This window comes from Mytilus californianus, unplaced genomic scaffold, assembly GCF_021869535.1.
Source record: "Mytilus californianus isolate M0D057914Y unplaced genomic scaffold, xbMytCali1.0.p SCAF_7, whole genome shotgun sequence".
Classification (NCBI taxonomy): domain Eukaryota; kingdom Metazoa; phylum Mollusca; class Bivalvia; order Mytilida; family Mytilidae; genus Mytilus; species Mytilus californianus.
The window spans coordinates 20527353-20553618 of NW_026262723.1; the positions used below are offsets into that span (position 1 = coordinate 20527353).

The window sequence follows — 26266 nt, forward strand, 5'->3', positions numbered from 1 at the left end:
TTGTAACTGTTTCCAAGGTACTCTAAAATTCTGATTTTATTAGAGATATGAATGAAATTGTAATTAAGAATTGTTGTTTTTCACAATTCCATACGATACCTCCATTTCAAAGTGACAAAAACCCTTCTTGATCCCCTACACAAATTGACGGTGACATTGTTTTCTTTTTTCAACATACGTCATATAACGTTAACAAATATGTGTCAGGGTCATGTGCATAGTGAAAATTTACACATTGGAAAAGTGAAACAAAGATCATCTTTATTGTGTTTGAAACTGTACGTCTAAGAAAATTTCTTTGATACTGGAAACAAATCTGACAAATCAATGAATGGACAAAAACACAAAATATAGCAAGAGAAAATGCCTTGCAAAATTTCTGGAGGAAAAAAACATATGTAAAAGTAAATGAAGGTCATTTAATTATACTTATAAGTTAAAACCTTGCTTATTTGATTATCTCTGACTTTATTAAATAAGCTACAGTAATAAGTGCAAAAACTAGCATATCAAGTCAAACAAGAAATTTAATTCATAGAGATGTTTTCTTACAAAATTGAATTTATTCAAATGGCAAATTCTTATCTTTCACAATCATTAAGTAAAAGGCACAAGATTTGTTTTACCAATTATCATTTGTGATATAAATTTCCAATTATTAATTAGATAAAAAATATCCAATACTTTGTTTTAAAATAGGTATACCAGCTGATACAGCAACCTAAAGAGTAGAAGCCCCATTTTTTCTTTCAAAAAGTTTACTTTCTTAATCTATAAAATACCCTCAGAAATTTGGCAAGAGCTACTAGCTGTGCTTGCTAAGCTAATAATTGAATTTTACAATAATAATGATTTTAAAATTCAAAATTATGTCACTTTTTCACTGACTTTCTTTCAAAATTTTTGGTAAACAGATCCTTTTTCTGTAGGATATTTTCTAGGCAGTACTGTACTGTTAAACTAAGAAACATAGGATTGACCTGAAAGGTTTTTATTACTTAGAAGAAACTATTGTGACTCATGGTCCCACTTTTTAGAATATAACATTTTTAATGATCAGTATTATTTATTATTTTTATTTCAGAAAGATTAATTAATTAATATAAAGTATGTTTTATTGCATTAAACATAATTAGAAGTATTTAAAAAAAATTCTACTAGGAGTGATCCCATATCCCATTATAAAAATTACAAAGTAAATTTCATCAGCCAGAGCTAATTTATATCAAGTCAGCTAGGTTTCTGGGTGACATTTCTAAATTTTTTACCTTTTTTTTGTCTTCTAATTTTTTCCAATAATCCTTCTCTGAAAAGTAGGGGAAGTATCTCTTCTTAATATTATGATAACATACTTGTAAATGGAATTTCATTTATTTTCTTCTTGATTTTTGTAAAGTAAACTCCTTTTTATTTTTTTTTTGCTGGGTTTTTATTTTTGACTGGTGATATCAAGGGGAGATAACCACTTGCACAAATCGGCAAAAAAACCACCGTTTCATGTTGAAAATAACTTGACGTTTGCGTATCCAAAACTCTATTGCCTAGGTATTCATATCGAGTGTTTGTCTTAATGAGATGCTTTATCAAATTTAAATTCAGCCCATCATTTTTAGTTTCTTCGAAAATATTTAGATTTTTCGATCAAGAGACTTGACAATTTTCACGCAAATTTCAAGTTTGAAGGTAAAATTAAGAAAGAAGGACTTTCAGTTGACCGTAAGTTTTGACGAGTGAAAACTATGTATATTCAAGATTATTAGATCAAAAAGTTTTTATCATGACAGTGGCATTTTATTGAGTAAAAATGAGATTTGTCTCAGTCGTTGTTTTACAGAATTTTCACGGTCACGTGACTCTATTGTTGCTGATAGACTTGGGGTCAAACCGTGACCTGCTTTCCAACTGATATGGTTAATTTTAAACAACTTGCCAGAAAAATGAGTGTCTATGGTATTAAGTTGATATATGTTTGTTAATTTTAATATTTGGAAAATTTCTGTTAAACATGTTAAAAGGAAGGTATTAATAATCCAATTTCATAATATATGTATAGAGCTTCTATAATTTTACTGTTTTTTGACATTTGGCAGTTAAGATTTATAAACAGAAAAAGTTCAAACCAGGTAAAGTGTGGGATGAGAGCTTACATGTATACATTGTATTAATAGAATTTGCTGTTTTTATGTTGGATCATGGGAAATTCTTATTGTTTGGTGTTTAGGAAAACAATTTTTAATTAAATTCAATATATGTAATTTAATAGAAAAACAAAGGATATGGGGTATCCATCCATGACACAAAATCAGTACATACACTGCAAAAAACACACAAAAGCAAAAGTAAATCGTTTTTATTGCTGTTCTTCATCTCAAAGTCACAGTGATTTGTTTTTGAAACTACATCTGAAAGAGATGTATTTAATATCAATTGTCAAAATGGCAATGAAATTATGTAAAGTATGAGAGTTATAATGTAAATGTCAAATTCAAAAATTGTTTGTCCATAAAAATAGTCAACATACCAAACCAAATCAACTCACCAAAACCAAGATGGCTGCCCACCAAAATGGCGCATTCCACCTGTTTCTGACTGACTGCAGAAAATAATTAAACCCTCACCAAAATGCCTCCAGGCACCGAGTCGACCGTGCGAGGGCTGAACAGCCAGTCAAGGTCATTAAACACATCCAGTAGTAGTTTGTGCATAACTATTAAGGATACTTATCTAATTATTTCATTGAATTTGGTTACAGAAATAAGTTGCTTATTAAGATAATTACATTTTATTTTAGAAATTTGATAACAATTCAAGGAGTTTACATAGTTATTAGGAGTATGGATTTTTGAGAAAAAATGAAAAATAATTTATCTTGTAAGATGCAGTGGTACTTATAGATATGATGATTTATTTAAGAATTGAATATTTGTTGAATAGAGTTATTGGCCTGTAAAAGCATTGACTGATGCAAAAAACAAGTTAATTGGTTAATGCTTAAAACCAAACAAAAATTACCAAAAATATGTCTTTATTTTTGGCACACATTTAAAATATGTGTGCCAAACTCACATACTCAACTTTTGATACCATTACACAGTTGTTATAAAGAAGCATGGATTTTTACATATAGTAAACAAATTTTGATTAAATGTAGTCCTGGAAAATATTGATATGTTCAATAATTTTATTGGGTCATACAAACTTCAATTTCTAAAACTATCAACCAATCATAATGCCACAATCATTTAAAATTTATATTTATAATGTTATAGTAACCACTCAATGATAAATATTCAAACATTGTCATCTTTTTAAATGTACCACATCACACAAAAAGTGTTCTTATTATTTGACAGCATGTGTTGTCACTTTTTCAATGCAAACAAATAGTAAAATATCTGAAAACAAAAGATATATAGAATTCTAAATACAGGGATTTCTGTCACCAAAGAACAAACCACATACAATTTAAGACTAAATAAACAAGGATTGGGAACAGTATATATATACAGCTAGCAAAGAAAATAATTGACAACTTCATTACTTTTTGTTTGTCAAATGTCCTTTGAGATGTTAACACTCACCTCAGCTTAATAAACACAATTTATTTTTGAAAATAAAAGCTTCAGGATTCACACAGCCCTGCTGAACATTTATTTATTTATTTGCAAGCTTTGTGACCTTAACATTATGTTTAAAAATTATCTGATCAATTGAGTGTGCTATAATTACTAACTATATTGGGAAAGAATGCTGGTGAATGGGGAAAAAAATACAAGATTTTGCTTATTTTGATTAATGGCCTTTTGGCGAAGCATTTAATGATACCATTGAAAATTTATAGTTCTTCTATGCTGTACTTACCAATAAAAAGGTTTTCTGAGTGCTGTTAGAATACCCATTGTGGAAGACAAAGCCGGCAATACTGTGGATTCATTATTATTCGTGTGAAACCAATTTTTCTGGAGTTTGTATGCAGGTGAATCACAAAGGAGTAGGTTCAATAAGGTCCTAAATTGGCCCCTATTTCTGGCTTAAATTTGAAATTAGGATTTATTGTCCAATACCAAAATGAATCATAGCTAATACAATGACAATATCAAAAATATAATTTTTTTTTTAAATTTACATACTTGCGCTCTGTTCATGACGTCACAAATAGCACTCATTTTGATTTTCTACGAAAATTCAATGAAAATGGTTAAATTTCCATTGATTTCTTGGATAGGAAACATAGAGCGCAGGTGTCAACAAAAAAGATATTTTAGCATAATCTTTGTTTTGGCATTTTACATATCTGACATAAATATTTAGTTTGTCGATGCCTGCGCTCTATGTTTCCTAGGCATTAATTTGGTTGAAATCAGTACGATTTTGTCAAATTTTGCAAAAATCTCTGTTTTTGACCTATTTGGGATGTAAAAATCAACGCTTCAGAATAGAACTTTGACAAAAATACTTCTATTTAACTTCCTCACATGTCTTTTCATCAACTTAACACATTTTTATCCTGAAACATTGAACTTAATAATCGGGGCCAAATATGGCCCTTACCAAACCTACTCCTTTATATGTTCAAAGAAATACAAATTTCCTTCAGGAATTAAATAGGCAACTTTTCCTTTATCCTGGAGGGGCCTAGGTGGCAGAGTGGTCTAAGTAGTCTTCCTACTTTATCACTAGCCTTTTAACACTGAGGTGGTGACACCGAATCCCACACATGGGTGCTCTTGACTCCAGTCTCAATTGACTAGGATTGTCAGTTTGCCTACTGAAGGTTGGTGGTTCTCTCCAGGCACTGAGACTTCCTCCACCAATAAAAACTGACCGCCATGAAAAAGCACAATAGTGTTGAAAGTGGTGTTAAACAACAATCAATCAATCAATCAATCAATCTTTATCCATAAAAATTTGTTTCTGCCAAAATAAGTGAATCCACAGTAGATGTAATTTTCTATGTGAAAATGTAATGATTAAGGATTATAAATTATTTCTGTCCAGATGTTACTTAAGGAACCAAAGTACTGTATTTGAAAAGTTGCAACCATCAATTTTGAGATTTGACAGTTGCAAATGACACTTTTAATATTGACACAGAAGGAAGTCAGTAAAATAGATATTGGCTACAATTAAATCCAATTGATGGTGTCAACTCTTCAAATATAACACTATTATTTCTATTCTAATGCAATACTTTTAAAATGTTCAGAATTTGAAATTTTAAATATCTTGGAACTGTTAACTACAAATGCTCAACTTTGTTTCCGATGTCTTTGACAACCAACCTTGGAAATGACAGCAGACATCATTCAAACAAAACAAAGAAATATTACGTCATATTGCATTAGAATAGTAACAAAAGTTTATAATCAAGTTACTATTTTAATAATATTTAAATGTTACCAAATATATTGTTACAGAATTTCCAAATAGTTTAAATCAGAGGTCCAATAATGGTAAGAAATGCATGTCAGCTGCATGACCGAAGTGAGAATTAATTGAATCTGAATGGGTTTACCTTAACACATAATTTATCAATTGAAAATATTGATAAAATACTTTCTGCAATTAGTAGCATGACTTTACTTTAGTCAACATGTGTTTTTAAACTGTCTTTAATTGTGCCTTAAGTATGTAGATTAACCCAAATATACATTGTGGTAATAAGTTACATGTATAAGTATAAGTTTAACTTTGAGGAAATAGTGACAGTATATATGTGAGTATGTAATATTCATATATGATACAGAGTTAAAAATATGTCTGAAATAATACTTAAGGGTGTAGTGACCATTAACAGTACAATTCTTGGGTTCTTTAATATGACGAATCTTAACTATGTATTCAGATTTTGGATTTTGGGCCCTCTTTTTAAATTGGTCCACATTAAGATCCAAAGGGTCCAAAATTAAACTTTGTTTGATTTTATAAAAAAATGAATGATTAGGGTTCTTTGAAATGCCAAATTTAACCATGCATTTAGATTATAATTGTCCCCAACTGATGTGATGCTATTTTACCTTGAATTTACATATTTTACATCAAATTTAATCAATAAATTCTATGTATGGAATTTAACATTAAATTCAATCAATGATTAAATTTAACCTAGTTATATATTTTTCAGCATTTTTAAGAGATGTTGAAGAAGAAAACCGAGATGTTGTATTGGAGTACTGGCAATCAGAACATCACAGATTTGAGTACGGTGAACATTATGATGTTATGTTACAGTTAGATCCTCTGTCGTATCATCAGATGCCTCTAGCTGTACCTGGTAGTTTCCTACAAAAATGTAAGTCTTCTTAACGTCAGTAGTCTTGATTATCTAGTTTCAAATTTAAGGGAAGCTTGGACCATATTTAGTGTAACACTCTTTCTCTAATTCTTATCTGATTTATCCTTTTTCGTGACCTGTTATGACGTCAAATTTTCTTGCATTCCTCTGATTTCCTTATGTAACATCAAAGGCGCCATGCCTGATGACATCACATATAAAGAACACATCTTTTTGCAGATCATTTGAAAAGAAGTATTAAGATTGTCTGTATATCATCTAAAAATCATTAGAGAAACACTCTCGATAGTTAAATTTAAAATATTTAAAATGCTCGACAATCCTCGTGTTTTGTATTTGAAAATTTAACTGTCTCGAGTGGATAAATAACGTATCACACTTGGAGCAGTGGTAGAAACTATATTAAGGGAATTAGTCATTTATTTTAAAGAAACCAGCTTTAGATTTATATACTTTGTAATTTCCAGTTCAAAATTATGGGATTTGAAAATGAATGATTCAAAGTACACTAGTGTTTTTAATATTTATAAATTGATTGGTATAGTATCTTTCAAAATGCCAAGTGGCATGTTTCCTTGTTTGTTCTTTCTTTCATACAGATTGAATTATTTGTATCATTCAATTTGTCTGTATTCTGTTTTTTAGATGAGAAAGAATTTGAAGGTCTTCCATGGAGAAAGTTGGAAAAACATGAAATCGATGTTTCAACTGTTTACGTAAGTGGGCATTAAATTTTTTGAATGATTATAAAAAATCATTATTGGGAAAAATTAATTTGTTCCTCAGTAGACTATTGATTAGCAATTAAAGATAAGAGATAATTAACTTTGATTAGTTGTAATCAATTTTCTAGCAATTAATTTTCAAGTTCCTTGAAATATCACCATGAAACTCCAATGCAGGAACAATATAGATAGGAATTAATCACTTTAAAGTAAAAAGAAGTATCATTGTTTTGTATTGAAAGCTGATTCATAGGGAAAGTGCTGAAAAATAAATCAGATCTGATGTAAAGTACATTCTGTAATTATTTGTAACATTGGAAAATCGACTGTAGCTCCAGAGAGTTTTACAGTACATGCAATTATATTGTTAGGAGAGGGACAAATCAGTTAGCAGCGACCTTTCTAAAGAATTAAGATTTATCAAAAGTGAATTTTATTGGTGTTAGTGTAGAAAAACTTAATTCAAGGTGCACTTTGGTTTAAGTACTAAGATTTTCTTTTTCTACCAATTCACTAAAGGAATTGGGATCAGTTTTTAAATTTTACAGTTCATTTTATCAGGATTGCTGTTTTACCATAAATGTGTAAAGTTTTAACAGTTACCTGCAATATCTTAAAAAAAAGCTTTTTGGATTTGTGTGGAAATTCTACAAGGGAATTTGAACTGTTGAACATGTACCTTGAAATTTCTTTTTCGGCATCATGAACATATTGAACTTTAAAGTCTGTATTAGCTGGGAAGCTTTATCACTTAATAAGTCACTTTGAAGGAATATCTTTAAAAGAGGAAACATTTATTTATAACTGTACAATGATTTTATTGATATGATTAATATTTATTGTACAGAAAGGAGATTTAGATAAGTTGGCTAAGAGAGTATACAGAATGTATGACAAAGTGTACCAGGCTACAATGTTATCTGTCAAACCAACTAAGGTAGAACATGAGAGGACCAGATCACAGTCACTCATCTTTCAAAGCAGAGAAAGTAAGTGCAAGCTTAATATCAAAGAAAAAAAAAGATTTATTTTGTGGACTGGCTATTTTACTATTGACTTATGAAAAAAAGGAATTGTGTGTTATATGTTAATGAGCCAGCAATCCAACAACTTAATTAAACAAAACATGTACAGTTATCTAGAGATCCACAAGTCTGTTTACCTTGATTTAGGCCCTTTGCATCATTCTTAATTCTGATCAAATAAACTGATAATTCAGGAATTTTTGCAATATATACATTTGACAATTCATTTTCAGAAATAGTTTTACAAACTGAAACTTCAATAAAAAACTACAAACCTTTCTGCTGGAATATTGTTCAAAAAGAGTCATCGTGACTTCATTGACTTTCTTTGAAATATATCTTTAATATTTATCCTCAAACCCTGTATGGTAATGTTTGTTTCAATCGTTTTTGTCGAGCCTGCTACTTTTGTTGCAAAAGCGAGATATAGCGATCCTACATTCCATCGTCGTTGTTGGTGGCGGCGTCCACAAATATTCACTCTGTGGTTAAAGTTTTTGAAATTTTAATAACTTTCTTAAACTATGCTGGATTTCTACCAAACTTGGACAGAAGCTAGTTTATGATCATAAGATAGTATCCAGAATAAAGGTTTGTAAAAAAAAAATCCTGTTTATCCGTATTTTTCTTATAAATGGACTTAGTTTTTCTGCCAGTTAACATTACATTCACTCTGTGGTTAAAGTTTTTGAAATTTTAAAAACTTTTTTAAACTATCCTGGATTTCTACCAAACTTGGACAGAGGCTTCTTTAAGATCATAAGATAGTATCCAGAAGTAAATTTTGCAAACAAAAAAAATCCTGTTTATCCATATTTTACTTATAAATGGACTTAGTTTTTCTGCCAGTTAACATTACATTCACTCTGTGGTTAATGTTTTAAAAATTTTAATAACTTTTTTAAACTATCCTGGATTTGTACCAAACTTGGACAGAAGCTTCTTTATGATCAAAAGCTAGTATCTAGAAGGAAATTTTGTAAAAATTTATTTTCTGTTTTTCTGTATATCACTTAAAAATGGACTTAGTTTTTCTTCCAATTAACAGTCTGCAGTTAAAGTTTTTAAAACATTTATAAGATTCATAAACTATCCTGGATTTGTACCAAACTTGGACAGAAGCTTCTTACAATCAAAAGATAGTATCTAGAGGAAAATTTTTAATAATTTTTTTCCCCATTTTTGTTGAGCCTGCGACTAACAGCAAAAGTAGGCGAGACACTGGGTTCCGTGGAACTCTTACAAATTTTTTTATGAATGATTTAAAAGTTATGAATTATAAGGGATCTTTATTTTTTTGCTTTTCAGTGATGAGCAAAGAGAGTACAATGGTGGGTTCAACAAGGGTAAGTCGTTTTGTATTTTAAATGTATAAGAGGAACAAAAAGTGATTGATGCACACACAAACTTACTTATAGTAAACAGAAATATCTGTATACTGCTGTGTGCTTGATTTTGACAAGTGATAGAAGGCCCGAATCAATGAACTAGAGAGTCAATTACTCCTTTAATAAGAGAAGGATTGAAGCAACTTAAGAGTTACTATTTACATTAGGATATCTCGCATATATATTTTTCAAACACTTAATATTCCATTTTCAATACTTGGATTACATGTTTGCACATTTTAAATGTCTTATTTGTATCTCAAAGCATGTTGTTGACTTCTACACTGTGAACTAGCACATTAAAATTTTGACTTATGGTTTCAGTCTAGAACTAAGCAAGGCATATGTTGTTATCATACTGAATATGCATGTAACAGTCGTATTAAACTTTCATAAAATAATAGGAATGAAAAAGAGATCACTGGTAAATGTGAATACGGCAGTCACCTAACCATACATACTAAGTAACCATAATTTTCTTTATTTTAGATGCAGACAGCTGCCACCAGTTGTTTACCAAGTGAGATAGCCAGAATGATGTCCGTTCAACCAGCCATACCAATTAAAATGCCAAAGAGATTATTGAATAACAGAAAATCACCTCCAATAGTGTACTATCCTAAACCTATACCTCCCCCAGATGTTTTACCATTGACTAGAACTGTAAGTATTAGTTCATGTAAGGGATGTTCCATAAAAACATACATCATTCCCAGGAGAGGCATTTTAAAAATAGAGTAACCACACATACAACTACTGTAAATTCAGAAATTATTGCGTGCATTTATTACTACGATTTTAAATTATAATGGACAAAAAATGCGAGATTAATTATTGCGATTTCAAGAAAATCTTTATACAGATATTATATCAGATATCAGAATGCGAGTTCTTATTATTGCGATACTCAACCAGTCGCATTATTCTCAGTAATAAAAATCTCGCAATAATTTTTGAATTTACAGTCATTTTAGAGACCTGCATACATTCTAAATTTTAACCCCATGATAATCCACACCCACCCATAGTGGCAAATTGATTTTACAGATGATGACTTTTGGCTTTAAACATATAAGTATTTTTGAAATGTTTGCATGCATATGTAAACCAGAAAGAATTGTAATATTCTAAAGATTTATTAATTCAACAAATAGTTGACAACCCAGAACTTTTTTGTGGACTTGGTTACTTTTGACAGACTGTTACTAAATGTACCTAAAACTTATATTGAAAGAATTTATTTATTTAGAATTGAAGACTACAAATATCTGACTTTTGAAAATATTTACTTCCTTAGACAAGAGGAAAGGAGTACCCTAGATTGGTAGAGTCCTTCACAGATCCTGATCCTGTTAAGCGCAAACCTGCTATTCGTGTCTGTGATCAGGGTAAACTTGCACAGGAAACCAGATTAACACTGTATAAAGAGAAAGTGAAAGGCAGAAGGAAGGGACCCAGTACAACAGAGAAGAAATTCAGACTTATGTTACAACAGGAACAGAGTGTTGTCAGCACACCGAAATCTGACAGGTATTGTGTGAATCAACTTCTCTTTACAATGACTTATTTTGGGGATCAGTTTGAAAATTTTAATGTATACGCACATATTGAAATTCAAATTCACAAAGATTTTGCTTAATATTTTATTTGTTCTCAAGAATTTTGGAAAGCTATATTTATCAAGAGTATGATATGAATTTGATTTATAGTACTCTTACATTTGACTTGTCGTACTTATGCCATATATCCATCAGTGAATGGAGTACCTGGGTGAGGTATGAGTAAATATAAAGGTTTGGTACCATTAAAACGTTTAAACCTGCTGCAATTGTTTGCACCTGTCCTAAGTCAGGAATCTGATGTTCAGTAATTGTCGTTTGTTGATGTGGTTCGTAAGTGTTTCTCGTTTCTTGTTTTTTATATAGATTAGACCGTTGGTTTTCCCGTTTGAATGGTTTTACACTAGTAATTTTTGGGGCCCTTTATAGCTTGCTGTTCGGTGTGAGCCAAGGCTCCGTGTTGAAGACCATACTTTGACCTATAATGGTTTACTTTTATAAATTGTGACTTAGATGGAGAATTGTCTCATTGGCACTCATACCACATCTTCTTATATCTAATTGTTGAAGATTATTGCTTAAAGTTATGATAATCTATAGAAATATATTGTTGTATAAGAATCCAAAAAATAAGCTATAGAAAGTGATGAAGCAGACAACAAATCAAAAAACTTTACATCATGTTTTAAAGAATTACATTAGGAAATTTATGATTACTAATAGCTAAAAGTAAATCAAAATATACTGGTACATGTACTACTAAATTTTGTGCCACAAGGTTAACAAAGTATGACTACTGCTTCAATATGGTACTACTGAAATATCAAACTTAAGTCATAAATAATTAGTTGATATCAGGTTTCTCAATTAGGATTGTTGTGTTAAACTCCAGAGACTCATCATTTTAGGTTATGGCATTTCCAAAGTTCTAAAGAATAACAATATCACTGCTTTATATTACTTTTTTTCTTCAATTCATAACACAATGGAAAAAGCACTTAACATGAAATGACAATAACAGAATCTAGATGCATCCTTGAACAAACTAGTTCAGAAAATGTTTAGTCCAGCCTCTTTTCTTTAACACAAGACTCACAGAAGACTTTTCTGAGAACCCTTTCTTTAAACTGTACATTAGTTTTTATACGACCGCAAAAAAATTTTGTGGTCGTATATTGGTATGATGTTGGCGTCGTCGTCGTCGTCCGAAAACACATTGGTTTTCACACTCTAACTTTAGTTTAAGTGAAGGGATCTTTTTGAAATTTGACCATAAGGTTAAATACCACAAAAGGAAGGTTGGGATTGATTTTGGGGGTTATGGTACCAACAGTTAAGGAATAAGGGGCCAAAAATAAGCATTTTCTAGTTTCCAGACAATAACTGTGGAACGGTGTATGGATCTCTCTGAAATTATACTACAAGTTTCCATACCACAAAGGGATGGTTAGGATTTGCTTTGGGGGGTTATGGCTCAAACCGTTTAGGAATTAGGGTCAAAAAAGGGGGAAAAACAAGCTTGTCCTGGTTAATGGACAAATACTTTAGTACAAAACATAATTTAAAGCAGTGTAAGGGAGATAAATCAAATACATCATTGAAATTATCTGCCTCACACTGCTTTTAAATTATGTATAAAGTAATGGTTAATGAACAATAAAGATAATTTAAAACAGTGTAAGGGAGGTAATCCAAATACAACGTTTTGGTTACTTCCCTTACACTGCTTTTAAATTTTGTTTAAAGAAATGCATATTTATAAAGGAAGACCAGTAAAAATATCTGCAAATGTTGCATCTTTTTTTTTTACAAAAAAATCCATATGAAAGATTTGACACTATATTTTTTATTCTATTATAAAATAGATTAAGTTAGCACTATTGTAAATTTTAATGGGTAATTATGGGGGAAAAAGGGGGTGGGGGGGATAAAAAGAAATTGTGGGGGGTCAATTTTTTCTCATTTCAGATTTCAGAAATTAAAAAGAATTATTCTTCAAATATTATTTTTTTTTCAAATTTCAAATATTGAAAAATTTCAAGAAGTAATCTTTAATTGCACATTATGGCACATTAGAATTGTAAAATCTTTGATCACATTTATTTATTTGTTATGCCGAATCTAACAGTGTATTTAGATTTTTAATTTTGGGTCCAGTTTTCAAATTGGTCTACATTAAGGTCCAAAGGGTCCAAAATTAAACTTTGTTTGATTTTAGCAAAAATTGAATATATGAGGTTCTTTGATATGCTGAATCTAAACATGTATTTAGATTTTTGATTTTTGGCCCAGTTTTCAAGTTGGTCCAAATTGGGGTCCAAAATTAAACTTTGTTTGATTTCAACAAAAATTGAATATATGGGGTTCTTTGATATGCTGAATCTAACCATGTATTTAGATTTTTTATTTGTGGACCCCGTTATCAAATTGGTTCATATTGAGGTCATAAGGGTCCAAAATTAAACTTTGTTTGATTTCATCAAAAATTGAATTATTGGGGTTCTTTGATATTCCAAATCTAACCTTGTATTTAGATTTTTAATTTTGGGTCCTGTTTTTTAAATTGGTCTACATTAAGGTCCAAAGGGTCCAAAATTAAACTTAGTTTGATTTTAACAAAAATTGAATTCTTGGGGTTCTTTGATATGCTGAATCTAAACATGTGTTTAGACTTTTGATTATGGGCCCAGTTTTCAAGTTGGTCCAAGATAGGGTCCAGTATTTAAACTTTGTTTGATTTCAACAAAAATTGAATATATGGGGTACTTTGATATGCTGAATCTAAACATGTATTTAGATTTTTGATTATGGGCCCAGTTTTCAAGTTGGTCCAATTTGGGGTCCAAAATTAAACTTTGTTTGATTTCAACAAAAATTGAATACCGGTATATGAGGTTCTTTGATATGCTGAATCTAACCATGTATTTAGATTTTTTATTTGTAGGCCCCGCTATCAAATTGGTTCAAATTGAGGTCAAAAGGGTCCAAAATTAAACTTTGTTTGATTTCATCAAAAATTGAATTATTGGGGTTCTTTGATATGCCACATCTAACCGTGTTTTTAGATTTTTAATTTGGGTCCCGTTTTTTAAATTGGTCTTCATTGAGGTCCAAAGGGTCCAAAATTAAACTTAGTTTGATTTTAACAAAAATTGAATTCTTAGGGTTCTTTGATATGCTGAATCTAAACATGTGTTTAGATTTTTGATTATGGGCCCAGTTTTCAAGTTGGTCCAAGTTGGGGTCCAAAATTAAACTTTTTTTGATTTCAACAAAAATTGAATATATGGGGTTCTTTGATATGCTGAATCTAACCATGAATTTAGATTTTTTATTTGTGGGCCCCGCTATCAAATTGGTTCATATTGAGGTCAAAAGGGTCCAAAATTAAACTTTGTTTGATTTCATCAAAAAATGAATTATTGGGGTTCTTTGATATTCCAAATCTAACCGTGTATTTAGATTTTTAATTTTAAGTCCCGTTTTTTAAATTGGTCTACATTAAGGTCCAAAGGGTCCAAAATTAAACTTAGTTTGATTTTAGCAAAAATTGAATTCTTGGGGTTCTTTGATATACTGAATCTAAACATGTGTTTAGATTTTTGATTATGGGCCCAGTTTTCAAGTTTGTCCAAGTTGGGGTCCAAAATTAAACTTTGTTTGATTTTAACAAAAATTGAATATATGGGGTACTTTGATATGCTGAATCTAAACATGTATTTAGATTTTTGATTATGGGCCCAGTTTTCAAGTTGGTCCAATTTGGGGTCCAAAATTAAACTTTGTTTGATTTCAACAAAAATTGAATACCGGTATATGAGGTTCTTTGATATGCTGAATCTAACCATGTATTTAGATTTTTTATTTGTAGGCCCCGCTATCAAATTGGTTCAAATTGAGGTCAAAAGGGTCCAAAATTAAACTTTGTTTGATTTCATCAAAAATTGAATTATTGGGGTTCTTTGATATGCCACATCTAACCGTGTTTTTAGATTTTTAATTTGGGTCCCGTTTTTTAAATTGGTCTTCATTGAGGTCCAAAGGGTCCAAAATTAAACTTAGTTTGATTTTAACAAAAATTGAATTCTTAGGGTTCTTTGATATGCTGAATCTAAACATGTGTTTAGATTTTTGATTATGGGCCCAGTTTTCAAGTTGGTCCAAGTTGGGGTCCAAAATTAAACTTTTTTTGATTTCAACAAAAATTGAATATATGGGGTTCTTTGATATGCTGAATCTAACCATGAATTTAGATTTTTTATTTGTGGGCCCCGCTATCAAATTGGTTCATATTGAGGTCAAAAGGGTCCAAAATTAAACTTTGTTTGATTTCATCAAAAAATGAATTATTGGGGTTCTTTGATATTCCAAATCTAACCGTGTATTTAGATTTTTAATTTTAAGTCCCGTTTTTTAAATTGGTCTACATTAAGGTCCAAAGGGTCCAAAATTAAACTTAGTTTGATTTTAGCAAAAATTGAATTCTTGGGGTTCTTTGATATACTGAATCTAAACATGTGTTTAGATTTTTGATTATGGGCCCAGTTTTCAAGTTTGTCCAAGTTGGGGTCCAAAATTAAACTTTGTTTGATTTTAACAAAAATTGAATTTATGGGGTTCTTTGATATGCTGAATCTAACCATGTATTTTGATTTTGGACATTGGACCATAATAGGTAAATTAAAAAAATTCAAGTTCTTAGACCACATTCTTTCTGTGTCAGAAACCTATGCTGTGTCAAATATTTAATAACAATCCAAATTCAGAGCTGTATCAAGCTTGAATGTTGTGTCCATACTTGCCCCAACTGTTCAGGGTTCGACCTCTGCGGTCGTATCAAGCTGCGCCCCAGCGAAGCATTTTATTATTCATGAAATTTAAACATCACAGTGAGCTGTATACCAGTAAATTATTATTTTTTTATACCCCTGCTCCAATTGAAAGGGAGTATACTGTTTTATCCTGTCTGCCCTCCTGTTCAATAGCTTTCAGTTTTGCTTGTTCTTTCCAGAGCCAGATCCAGACCATTAGTGGTGAGAATGGATACCAAGATGTCTCAAGGTTGGTAAGAACTGTTGGAAGGGGAGATAACTGATTATAACAATTAATAAACAAAAAATTTTCCACATATTAAAAAAATGAAATGAAACAAACATAAGAACTGTAGATAACAAACAGTTGACAATGAAAGATAAATATTCCATAATCTTTGGATAACTTACTTTCCCTATGTATGAGTTGTCTTCCTTGGAAGTACAGTTATTATGGGAAATAATGTTGAAAAATAGATTTTATTTTTGAATTTGTAAGGGTTTTAAACATTTTTGAGAATAGAAATTTGAAGAAAATTATACACTTTATAATAAGATATAATGTGTTGAATAAGTTATAGTTGTGAAATAAAGAAAAAGTAGTAAGAGTGATGGAGGAAAGATAAGATTCAATGTTTCCATGAAGTTAGTATAAGCATTAGCATCTATTTTTCCCTTTTTTGGTACTTATATGAAGCAAACCTTTTAATGATAATGATTCAACAAGAGAAATTTTTATGAACATTGATAACATCGATGTTAATCAAAACAATAAATGTAACTATATCTTTCGTAGCTTTGATGTTAAAAATTGTAATTTCAGTTTGTAAACCTATTGTTTTAAAAAGAAAATTGAATTATTCACAATTTGAAATTAAACCTGTTTCCATCATTTTATTTTGGAAAATAAAAAAAAACTTAAGAAAATGTTTACTAAATCTAATCCTAAGTGTGATTATTCCATAAAATGATAATAATTAAAATATGATAATTGTAAGGTCTTAGAAATAAAAAGAGTACCGGTAAGAAAATTAAAAAAGAAGGATTTTGTGTACAAAATGCTGAATTCTTTTTAGAGGAAGAAAACAACGAGATTGTTGATGACATTAGCAGTGAAGGTAAACTAGGCTGGTGATAGTTGTTTTGTTTTAGATCTATATGTATATAGTGTTTTAATATAGTTTTGATTCTTTTTGGCTGGGTTTTTGTATTACGTACATGTGCTTTTCACAATTCAATGTAGATTTTTTTAATTGTAGAATATTCAATTTATTAATATGAATTTTCATTTGCAGATTTATTAAAGTAGATTGCTAACTTAAAAGTAGAACTTGAATAACATATTTTAGTACTTTTTCAGTTCTTCTTTCATTTTTGCTAAGATATGTGCTTTACCTGAAAGTATCACGCATTCAGGTGTTCAGAGCTTGCTGTACAGTGTGAACCCTAATTATTGTCGAATTCTATTTTGGTGGGAGCTATTATGTGCTGTTGGGTTGATGTCTTAACTGATTTTGACACTATACCCATTTGTATTTGTATATGGTTGTTTTCTTATTTTTGCTTGCTTCAATAACTTAATAACAACAACAAAACTCAGCTTGCATATATAAGATATTTATGATTAACTTATTTGTTGATCAGTCTTTTGTTTTCTATGTTGTGTTTTGAAATCTGCTGTTTTCTTTTGGTCACTTTTTGTTTTTTTGCCATGGCGTTGCCAGTTTGTCATTGATTAATGAGTTTAAATATCCCTTTCCTATCATCTGCCTCTCTTTTACATGTTCCATATTTTTTTAAGATTTTCACTTTTATCGTAAAAGTGTTAAGGTAGATGGGGTGTCTAAATTATAATCCATAGAATTTTTTAATAATTTGCCAAAATGTAGTTTATATCATGCTTTTTAAAAAATAATAATAAAAAGAACGGGTCACGGGGCTTATTTTCACGCTACAGGTTGTGCAAAATTGACAGATTTTGTATAGATTATGCATGGAAAACCCAATTTTCTGCCATAAAACGAAAACTACACCATAGAATTTTGAGATAAAATATGAGAAGATAGCTCTTCTAGTATGCTTTCAGATAAGAAAAAGAAAAAATGGGGTCACGGGACCCGTTTTCTTGCTACATAATAAAATAGGTAAATTCCTAACACATTCTATTGTAAAAGTAACTTTATCTGAATTATCTGCCCTTACATTTGAGTTGCCTCCCCTTATGTGGCAAAGTTAGAAAAAATAAAATCAAACAAAAGTATTCTTTTTTTTATAAAATACAACCATAAATACGATAAAATAGGTCATTTTCTATATTAAAATGAAAATTCTTACACATGAATTACTTACTACTCTCAAAATTTGCACCTTCTATTAAAGATCTAGACCGATTGTTTTCTGGTATTTCAAAATCCAAGATGGAGGAAGACACCCTATCTACCTTAAGTAGTGATAAATGTGTGTTATTTTGATTTTTTAAAATTTTGTCATAGCTTTAACCATTCATATTGGATTTTAAGTGATTGGTTAGCATAAATCTTTCTAAAATTTGCTATGAAATTGCATGTTATGCACTCACTACATACTTATAAAAATAAGGAGATGAGGTATGATTGCCAAAGAGACAACTATCCACCAAATTTATTTTATTGAGAGATAAAGTAATAAAAGTATGATACATGTAAATGTTTTTCTCAAAAATTAAAGAGAATTACATTAACAACCTCGTTTAATATCCAAGATCATCACCATGTCAATATTTCCTCTTAAAACATAGACAAATTAGAGGCAGTCCTATCCTTAGTTATTCTTAGAACAATCATAGAATAACTTTCAATAAATAGCCACTAGATAAGTGAAGTGAAACCAGGGGTGGATCCAGGGTCAGAGGAAAGGGATTCCCTCTTCTCTGAAATCACCACTGGAAACAGTCTTTTGCAAATTTATGGTGATCTTTTTTTTTGGCTACAATTTTCCCATGATGCTTTTAAATTGCTGGTATTATTTATGCCTGCTAGTGATTCATGAAGTTAACTTGATTAGCATAATTAAAATGCGTTTTTTTTATTTTTTAATATAAAATATTTAAATCTGTACACATTGCAGGTGAAGAAACAGAAGCAGATCATGAACTTAAAATCTTGTAGAAATATCTTTCTGCTAAAATGATTTTTAAAACTTTGTAAACAAGGAAAATGTTGGTTTTTTTTTTATTTTGTTGTAATCTGAATTTTTTTTTTTTTAACTTTTACTTTTATTTACAGCAAGCAGCTGGAATAAACTGAAGCCTAAAAGCCAGGAGTATGCTGGTTTGAAGTGGGAAAGAGTAAAGGTAAAAATATTAATAATGAATAAGTCAACTGAACCAACACCTTCTGGGTTCTCGGTCATAAAACTTTACTCAGTACTCGGAGTACAAAATTTGTGCTCAAAACACCAAATCCAGGATTTTGATTGGTTGATTTCTGAGTCTGAGTACGAAAATGGTGCTTGAAAGTTTTATGACTGCATGGCCAGGTTGTACAAGTGGGTAGAATTATCAGGATGGAAACAGAAAAAAATACAAACTACAAAAAGAGAACAACATCCTGGTTACAGCAAGGAAATTATTTTATTGTGGTCAGAATGTTTCACTACTTAAGATGGTGTCTTCAAAAGATAGGAAACAAACACTGAAGTACACTTGAGTGTGGTTCATGTTGGGTTACAGAAATGTTAACAGGATTTTTTTTAAATTTAATAAAAATATTAAAAGTTGAAAACTGCATTCATGTTACACTGTTAATTTTTTTATTTTTCATTGAAAAGCTACTGTTTTTTTTTTTAATCTGAATTTATTAGGAATTATTCAACAATTGTAATTACATTATATTAAAATAAGTATTCTGTATTTGAGAAAAAAAAACTTGGTCATTTCACTATGTCTTTACCTGCGTTCCACAGTCCACTCAAGCTTTGGTGTTAACTCCTAATTAAAAAAACAAAAACTTCTGGGTGAAAATGAAGTGATCACATGCTAGAGAACTGGTTAACATAAATATGATTTTGGTTATAATTCTGTAATTGTTTTTTCAGACTATCGTTCACAATAATCTGACATCTAAAAGAACAGATGAAAGAGTTGATGCTACAAAGGTAAGGATCTTATAGCAGTAGGTATAGATCCCATCACTAGAATAGTTAGGCTTTGCCATATCTATATAAAAATAAGATGATGTGGTATGATTGCAAATGAGACAACTATCCATAAAAGTCCAAATTTTATGCATGTAAGCAACTAAAGGTCACCATATGGCCTTCAGAAATGAAGGAAACCCATACCTTATACTTAGCTATGATAGGCCCAGACATGACAAAATGTGAAACTGGCTTTTTTGTGATGACATTTACCACCTTGTTTCCGTTTACTGTCAAAACTAATGAAGAATATTCTTGTACTTTACTTAGAGAATAACAATTTCAGAAGAAGGAATATAAAATTACCAAAAAGTTTTTTTTTTGATTGCCTTTAAGTGAGGGGTGTAAAGGGGGGTTATCTGCACGGAAGAACGCGAAATAAAATTGCCATTTCACGATGAACGAACAATTAAAACTTTCTTGCACGTTGATCTTTTTACCAATTTCACGAAACAAGATGAATAACGAACCTTTTTCACGGCTGCACGTGAAATAAAAATGGCAAAACACGTTGCATGAAAATAATCCTTTACCACCCTCTTAAGTGATAATGGAATTGTTTAGACTTTCATTCAAAATTTATGCATCTGAAGTGGTTTTCTGGATTTACCTTCATCATGAACACTTGAAGCAAAATATTTGAAAGCCAAGGATGTATAAGTGCTGAATCACATGAAGAGCTATATGACCAAAAGAGACCTAAAATAATAGTCAAATCCATCTATTAAGGTCAAATTTGTCAAAGTCGCAAAAATTAATAGCTTTCTAAAATTATTTGCTTTATGGTATTTGCAGTTTGAGCTTAGCACCCATCATTCAATCAATATTACATTGATTTGTCTTGTTTAAATTTGCAGCATCTAGGTTTACTGAGGTGTGGAGATGCTACTGTGTTAGTATTACGTTGAATTGTTTTGTTAATATTTGCAGCATCTAGGTTTACTGAGATGTGGAGATGCTACTGTGATATATGCTTTGAAAGAAAGAATGAAGTTAGACGAAGAACAGAGGGTTAGATATGAAGCTGCTAAATCTCTTATACTTGTGGGTAGGTGCTAAATCTCTTTCTCTTATACTTGTGGGTAGGTGCTTAATCTCTTTCTCTTATACTTGTGGGTAGGTGCTAAATCTCTGTTACTTGTGGGTAGGTGCAGTGCTAAATCTCTGATACTTGTGGGGAGGTGCTAAATCTCTGATACTTGTGGGGAGGTGCTAAATCTCTGATACTTGTGGGGAGGTGCTAAATCTCTGATACGTGTGGGTAGGTGCTTAATCTCATATACGTGTGGGTAGGTGCTAAATCTTCGATACGTGTGGGGAGGTGCTAAATCTCTGATACGTGTGGGGAGGTGCTAAATCTCCGATACGGGTGGGGAGGTGCTAAATCTCTGATACTGGTGGGGAGGTGCTAAATCTCCGATACTGGTGGGGAGGTGCTAAATCTCTGATACTTGTGGGTAGGTGCCAAATCTCTGATACTGGTGGGTAGGTGCTAAATCTCTTATACTGGTGGGTAGGTTTATCAGGACTGGGTTTTCAGCAACTGCTACATGTTAGAAGATTCAAATTGATTGGATTTTTTTCTCATTCCTTAACAATCATACTTTTCCAGATATTGTAAACCAACTAATTTTTGCATGCAATTAGTTTTTGTGACTTTTGTGAGTAGAAAAATAATGCAAATATTGCTTACATCCACTTCATTTGAACTTGGGTGGATAGTTGTCTAGCTAGCAATCATATCACATCTCCTTATTTTTATATGTAACAATTTGACCTTTCCTTATATAAATACATCATTACAATTAGAAAATCGCAGCAAAGTCGCTTAGAAAGAGCTAAAAGTGAAATAAAGTATATGTGAAAATAAGTTGGTTTAAGTAAATTGAACTGTAAAGAAGTCTTGCTTTTAACATCAGTGGTTTTTCCTAAACTCAAATTACATCAACAGTATGTATACACACAAGGTGATTCAATGAAAAATCACTCTTGCCGTTGTAGAGTGATTTGACTATGAAACAGAGTGATTGAAGATGACGAGACTTAGAATTATAACCCTGTCATACAGTACATTTGGAATATAGGGATTTCCAGGAAAGTTAATACACCACAAATGGATTAAAGGAGATATTAGGTATTTTACAATGAGGCAGCAAACAGACAACAACAAAAAAAGGAGAAGACATCTATCATTCAATATACAATTTACAACAGGAGACAAATGTTGATACCATATCACAACCACGTATACTTACAATGAAAATAGCTTTGTCAAATTGCCCCCATTGTGTGATCGTTGATCAACTGGGTCATGACCAGGTCAAATAACATATACAAAACAATGTCAAATTGGTCCATGAATGTAATTTTTCCGGGAAATAAATTCTGTAGTAATCTGTCTTAGACATAGAATGTAAATCTAAAAATTGATTATTATTTACTGAACAATCTCCCTGTTTGTTCAGCAAAACTAACCTTACAGGGGTACCCTGTCAAATGCTGTAGACATGGTATTTTTTATAACAGCATATAGTGCAATAAACTTGATTTTAGCAACAACAACAAAAAATAAACACATCTCAAGCACTAAATTGCCTTGAAACATCAGTCTAAAACAAGATGTGACTAAATATTCGAAAATAACTATGTATGATCTGCCAGCAACACACATTTTTTTATAAGACAAAATACTAACATATGTATTCAAGGACAACCGCTCACAAGTTTCTGACTTCATATTTTTTACTCTTCAGGCTGGTGGGAAGAGGAAGTTATACAAGTTATACTGAAATACCTGGTGATAGGTAACACAGAGGTCAGACTAGACTTAATCAGTACCATGATTGATGGTAAAAATGTCCAATATGTCAATAAGGTAAATATAGATAGGTTAGAGGTCATGGGTCATAGAACATAACCAGATAACACAGAGGTCAGACTAGACTTAATCAGTACCATGATTGATGGTAAAAATGTCCAGTATGTTAATAAGGTAAATATGGGTAGGTTAGAGGTCATGGGTCAAAGAACTTTACCAGAGGTCAGACTTGACTTAATCCGACCATAATTGATGGTAAAAATGTTCAGTATGTTAATAAAGTAAGTATAGAAAGGTAAGAGGTCATGTGTTAAAGAACATAACACAAAAATAAGGTTATAAAGCAAATATGTAAGGCTAAATCTAAAATTATAAATAATGATTTCTGACAGACTATAGTCTTGTGAATATTTGAAGGGTGTTATTATATAGATATATAAATTATGTGTTTTTACTTGGATTTCAAGAATTCAAAAATATAGCCTTTATATACTTACTTCTTTCTTCATGTTGTTTTATTTTAAACAAATGTGATTATGTTTCATTATTAGATAACTTTGTCTTTTTGCTGTTGCCATATTCTACTGAATATCTTTTAAATTAATATAGTTGATATTTTCATATTGTTAATTAGAGAGCATACTTTTTACATAAATTAAATTTCATTGTAGTCAATCAATACATTCCCAGAGCTTGTGAAAGTTCTAAGTCATTTCTGCTGTAATCCAGACCCAGATGATCAGATTTCATTTGAAGCTTCTGTTTTATTGGGAAGACTCTGCGTGTCAGATGAAAATGCCAGATTTAAACTGAAACAGTCATTAGAGTTCAGCAATGATACACATGTCAAAGCAAAGGTTTGTTTTCATGTTATAAGATAGTTTTAGTTAAGGCAATAAAGAAATATAAACACAGTATACCTTTGATAAATGTATCAGCAATTTTGCATATGCCATAAAAATAAATTGGCCAAGTGTTGTTTTGAAAAAATCAAGATTACCTCTCCACAGTGCAGGGCAACATGTTATCTTTCCCTGTAGGGCAGTTTTCCTTGCTGATTATATCATAAAAAGTAAAATCATTTTGCACTATAGCAGAATAGACAGATATTCCTGAATGTTTTGTTTGGGCATCTGGTTCAGCAACATATAATTTTCAAAGATTGTTCCAAAAACTACCAGATAGTTGAAAAATTTAGTAACTTTTACAAAAATTGTGAAAAAGGACCTTTTCCATGACATCACAACTACATTTATAAGATGTCAAAGATCGTTAATTACCTGTTTTCCATGACATCACAACTACATTTATAAGATGTCAAAGATCGTTAATTACCTGTTTTCCATGACATCACAACTACATTTATAAGATGTCAAAGATCGTTAACTACCTGTTTTCCATGACATCACAACTACATTTATAAGATGTCAAAGATCGTTAACTACCTGTTTTCCATGACATCACAACTACATTTATAAGATGTCAAAGATCGTTAACTACCTGTTTTCCATGACATCACAACTACATTTATAAGATGTCATAGATTGTTAACTACCTGTTTTCCATGACATCACAACTACATTGATAAGATGTCAATGATCGGTGGAAAATTTGGCCGAAAAAAGGCCTTATTGCACCCTGTTCTTTAGTAAAATTCAACTGAGAGAGTCTTTATCATCTTGAATTATCTTTATTTTCAGTCATTGGAGATTTTAGTGAAGCAGTTGAATGTGACGGACAATGATATAGTTCAGAGTACCCTAAAGATGTTGAGTACATCTTCTGTGTGGAAACATCGCTGTCTGGCAGCAGATCTTCTTATAACATTAGGTATATTTATACAGTAGATTCTTATTTATTCATTATTAACTGAAATCAATGATTTATTCAAGATTTATTTATAATTGGGGTATGTAAGCAAGGGTCCGGAAACGGTCATATATGCCAGACATGACCGATTTGGAAACTGAAAAGACCGAAATGATTTATTGGGATTTAGGTCTTTTTTTTTTTTTTACAGAAATAATTTCGGTCATTTCATTGAGATCAGGGTTTTATCGGTCGCCATTTTGAACTTATTTTTGTTTTCAGGTCATCAAGAAAAATAGATTTGTTTGAGACAAAATAAAAATTTTATTGATTTGTGTTAGTGATTTAATAATATTTATCATTAGTCTTGTTTATTCTATAATGTAAGTGAAAACAATGTACAGGACTCTGTCGAGTCACAGCGTGGGGTAAGTCTGGGTTCAAGTCACTAGGTTTGTTTACATAGTAAGGATAGTAATCAATGTCCAGGAAGTTTGAATTCGGCTTGGGTGTCGTTATTGTCTTGATTAAAGCCATAAAGGCCATGTACACAAATCTCACCTGTAAACACCTTTAAGCAATAAAAACAATATGGCGATTTGCTGTGCATCAAATTTAACGTTTTAACCATTCTGACCTAGATTTTCCCAAACAGATATTATTTTATTCATTAAAGAAGACAAATAACACTGTTGACTCGAGAATCTGTCTATTTTTGTCCAAATAAAACATATAATCCATTTATAATCGATCAGCTTATGGTTAACGTTTGTTAAATATAGATTTATGTTTACTGAGTTTGCGCATGGAAAATGGGGATCAACATGGGTTAATTGATAATCTTATTTAACTTTTCGGTAGGAAATGGCAGTTAAAGATATTAATAGATTTGCAAAAGTGGTAAAGCCTATAATTTATAGGAATGCAGAATTAAATCTCTAAATACTCAGCGAATGAACAATCTCGATTTTTTTGTTTTTTTTGCACTTCCGATTTTTTGAAACCATCTTACTCACAGAATGTAATGGGCGTTATCCTTTCTTATCAAGTATATAATTTTCAACAACTTTAGACATCTGAGCCCTGCTGAGCTACTTACAGAAGTGACACCAATGAAAGACCAATTTGTTAACATTGTAAGCTTAATTGAGATCGCCAGTGTCCTACCAGTTTCTAGTGTAGAGTGTGAGCGTGGGTTTTCTAGGCAAAACCTTATAAAGACAAAGCTCTGATGCAAGACCAGCACCGACACTTTGGATCAGCTGATGCGCATAGGATTAGTGGGTGTTTCTGTCAAAGACTTTGACCCAAAACCGGCACTCCGTCAGTGGCAGTCTAACCGTCAAAGACAAGTGTACCAAAACAACAAACAGAATGCTTTCTCTACGCTTATGAACATTAGATAGACTTATTTTGACTCTGTGTATTTGTGTTACCATTGATAGACTGCTATGTGTATTGAATATTTATAGACTGTCATTCCTAGAGTATTACAATGCAATTGTTTTTCATTGAATTGTTGTAACTGTGTACAAACTTCTGTTCAGATAAATTATTTATTTATTTAAAATCATGAATTTTATTATTAAATTCAATTGTTATCACTATACCAGACTTGAGTTATTTATTCAAAGAAAAGTTGACTCATAGTTTCCCCTTT

At 31.0% G+C, this 26266-nt stretch overlaps 1 protein-coding gene across 6 annotated transcripts in view; it reads left to right on the forward strand.

The window, feature by feature from the left end:
• Window positions 1–26266, forward strand: part of LOC127709902 (uncharacterized) — a 46897-nt gene that overhangs the window by 12352 nt on the left and 8279 nt on the right. For 2 of the 6 annotated variants that reach the window (XM_052215587.1, XM_052215590.1), the window contains 15 exons: window positions 5418–5453; window positions 6125–6292; window positions 6941–7011; window positions 7868–8009; window positions 9354–9391; window positions 9923–10096; window positions 10731–10963; window positions 16004–16053; window positions 16880–16921; window positions 19067–19134; window positions 19878–19937; window positions 20910–21027; window positions 22733–22854; window positions 23469–23654; window positions 24498–24627. In XM_052215587.1, coding sequence (XP_052071547.1) covers window positions 5418–5453; window positions 6125–6292; window positions 6941–7011; window positions 7868–8009; window positions 9354–9391; window positions 9923–10096; window positions 10731–10963; window positions 16004–16053; window positions 16880–16921; window positions 19067–19134; window positions 19878–19937; window positions 20910–21027; window positions 22733–22854; window positions 23469–23654; window positions 24498–24627 — 1638 coding nt within the window. Of the gene's footprint in view, window positions 1–2090; window positions 2124–5417; window positions 5454–6124; window positions 6293–6940; window positions 7012–7867; window positions 8010–9353; window positions 9392–9922; window positions 10097–10730; window positions 10964–16003; window positions 16054–16879; window positions 16922–19066; window positions 19135–19877; window positions 19938–20909; window positions 21028–22732; window positions 22855–22911; window positions 22972–23468; window positions 23655–24497; window positions 24628–26266 lie in introns of all 6 variants that reach the window. The other 4 variants (XM_052215588.1, XM_052215589.1, XM_052215593.1 and 1 more) reach the window with 4 other exon arrangements.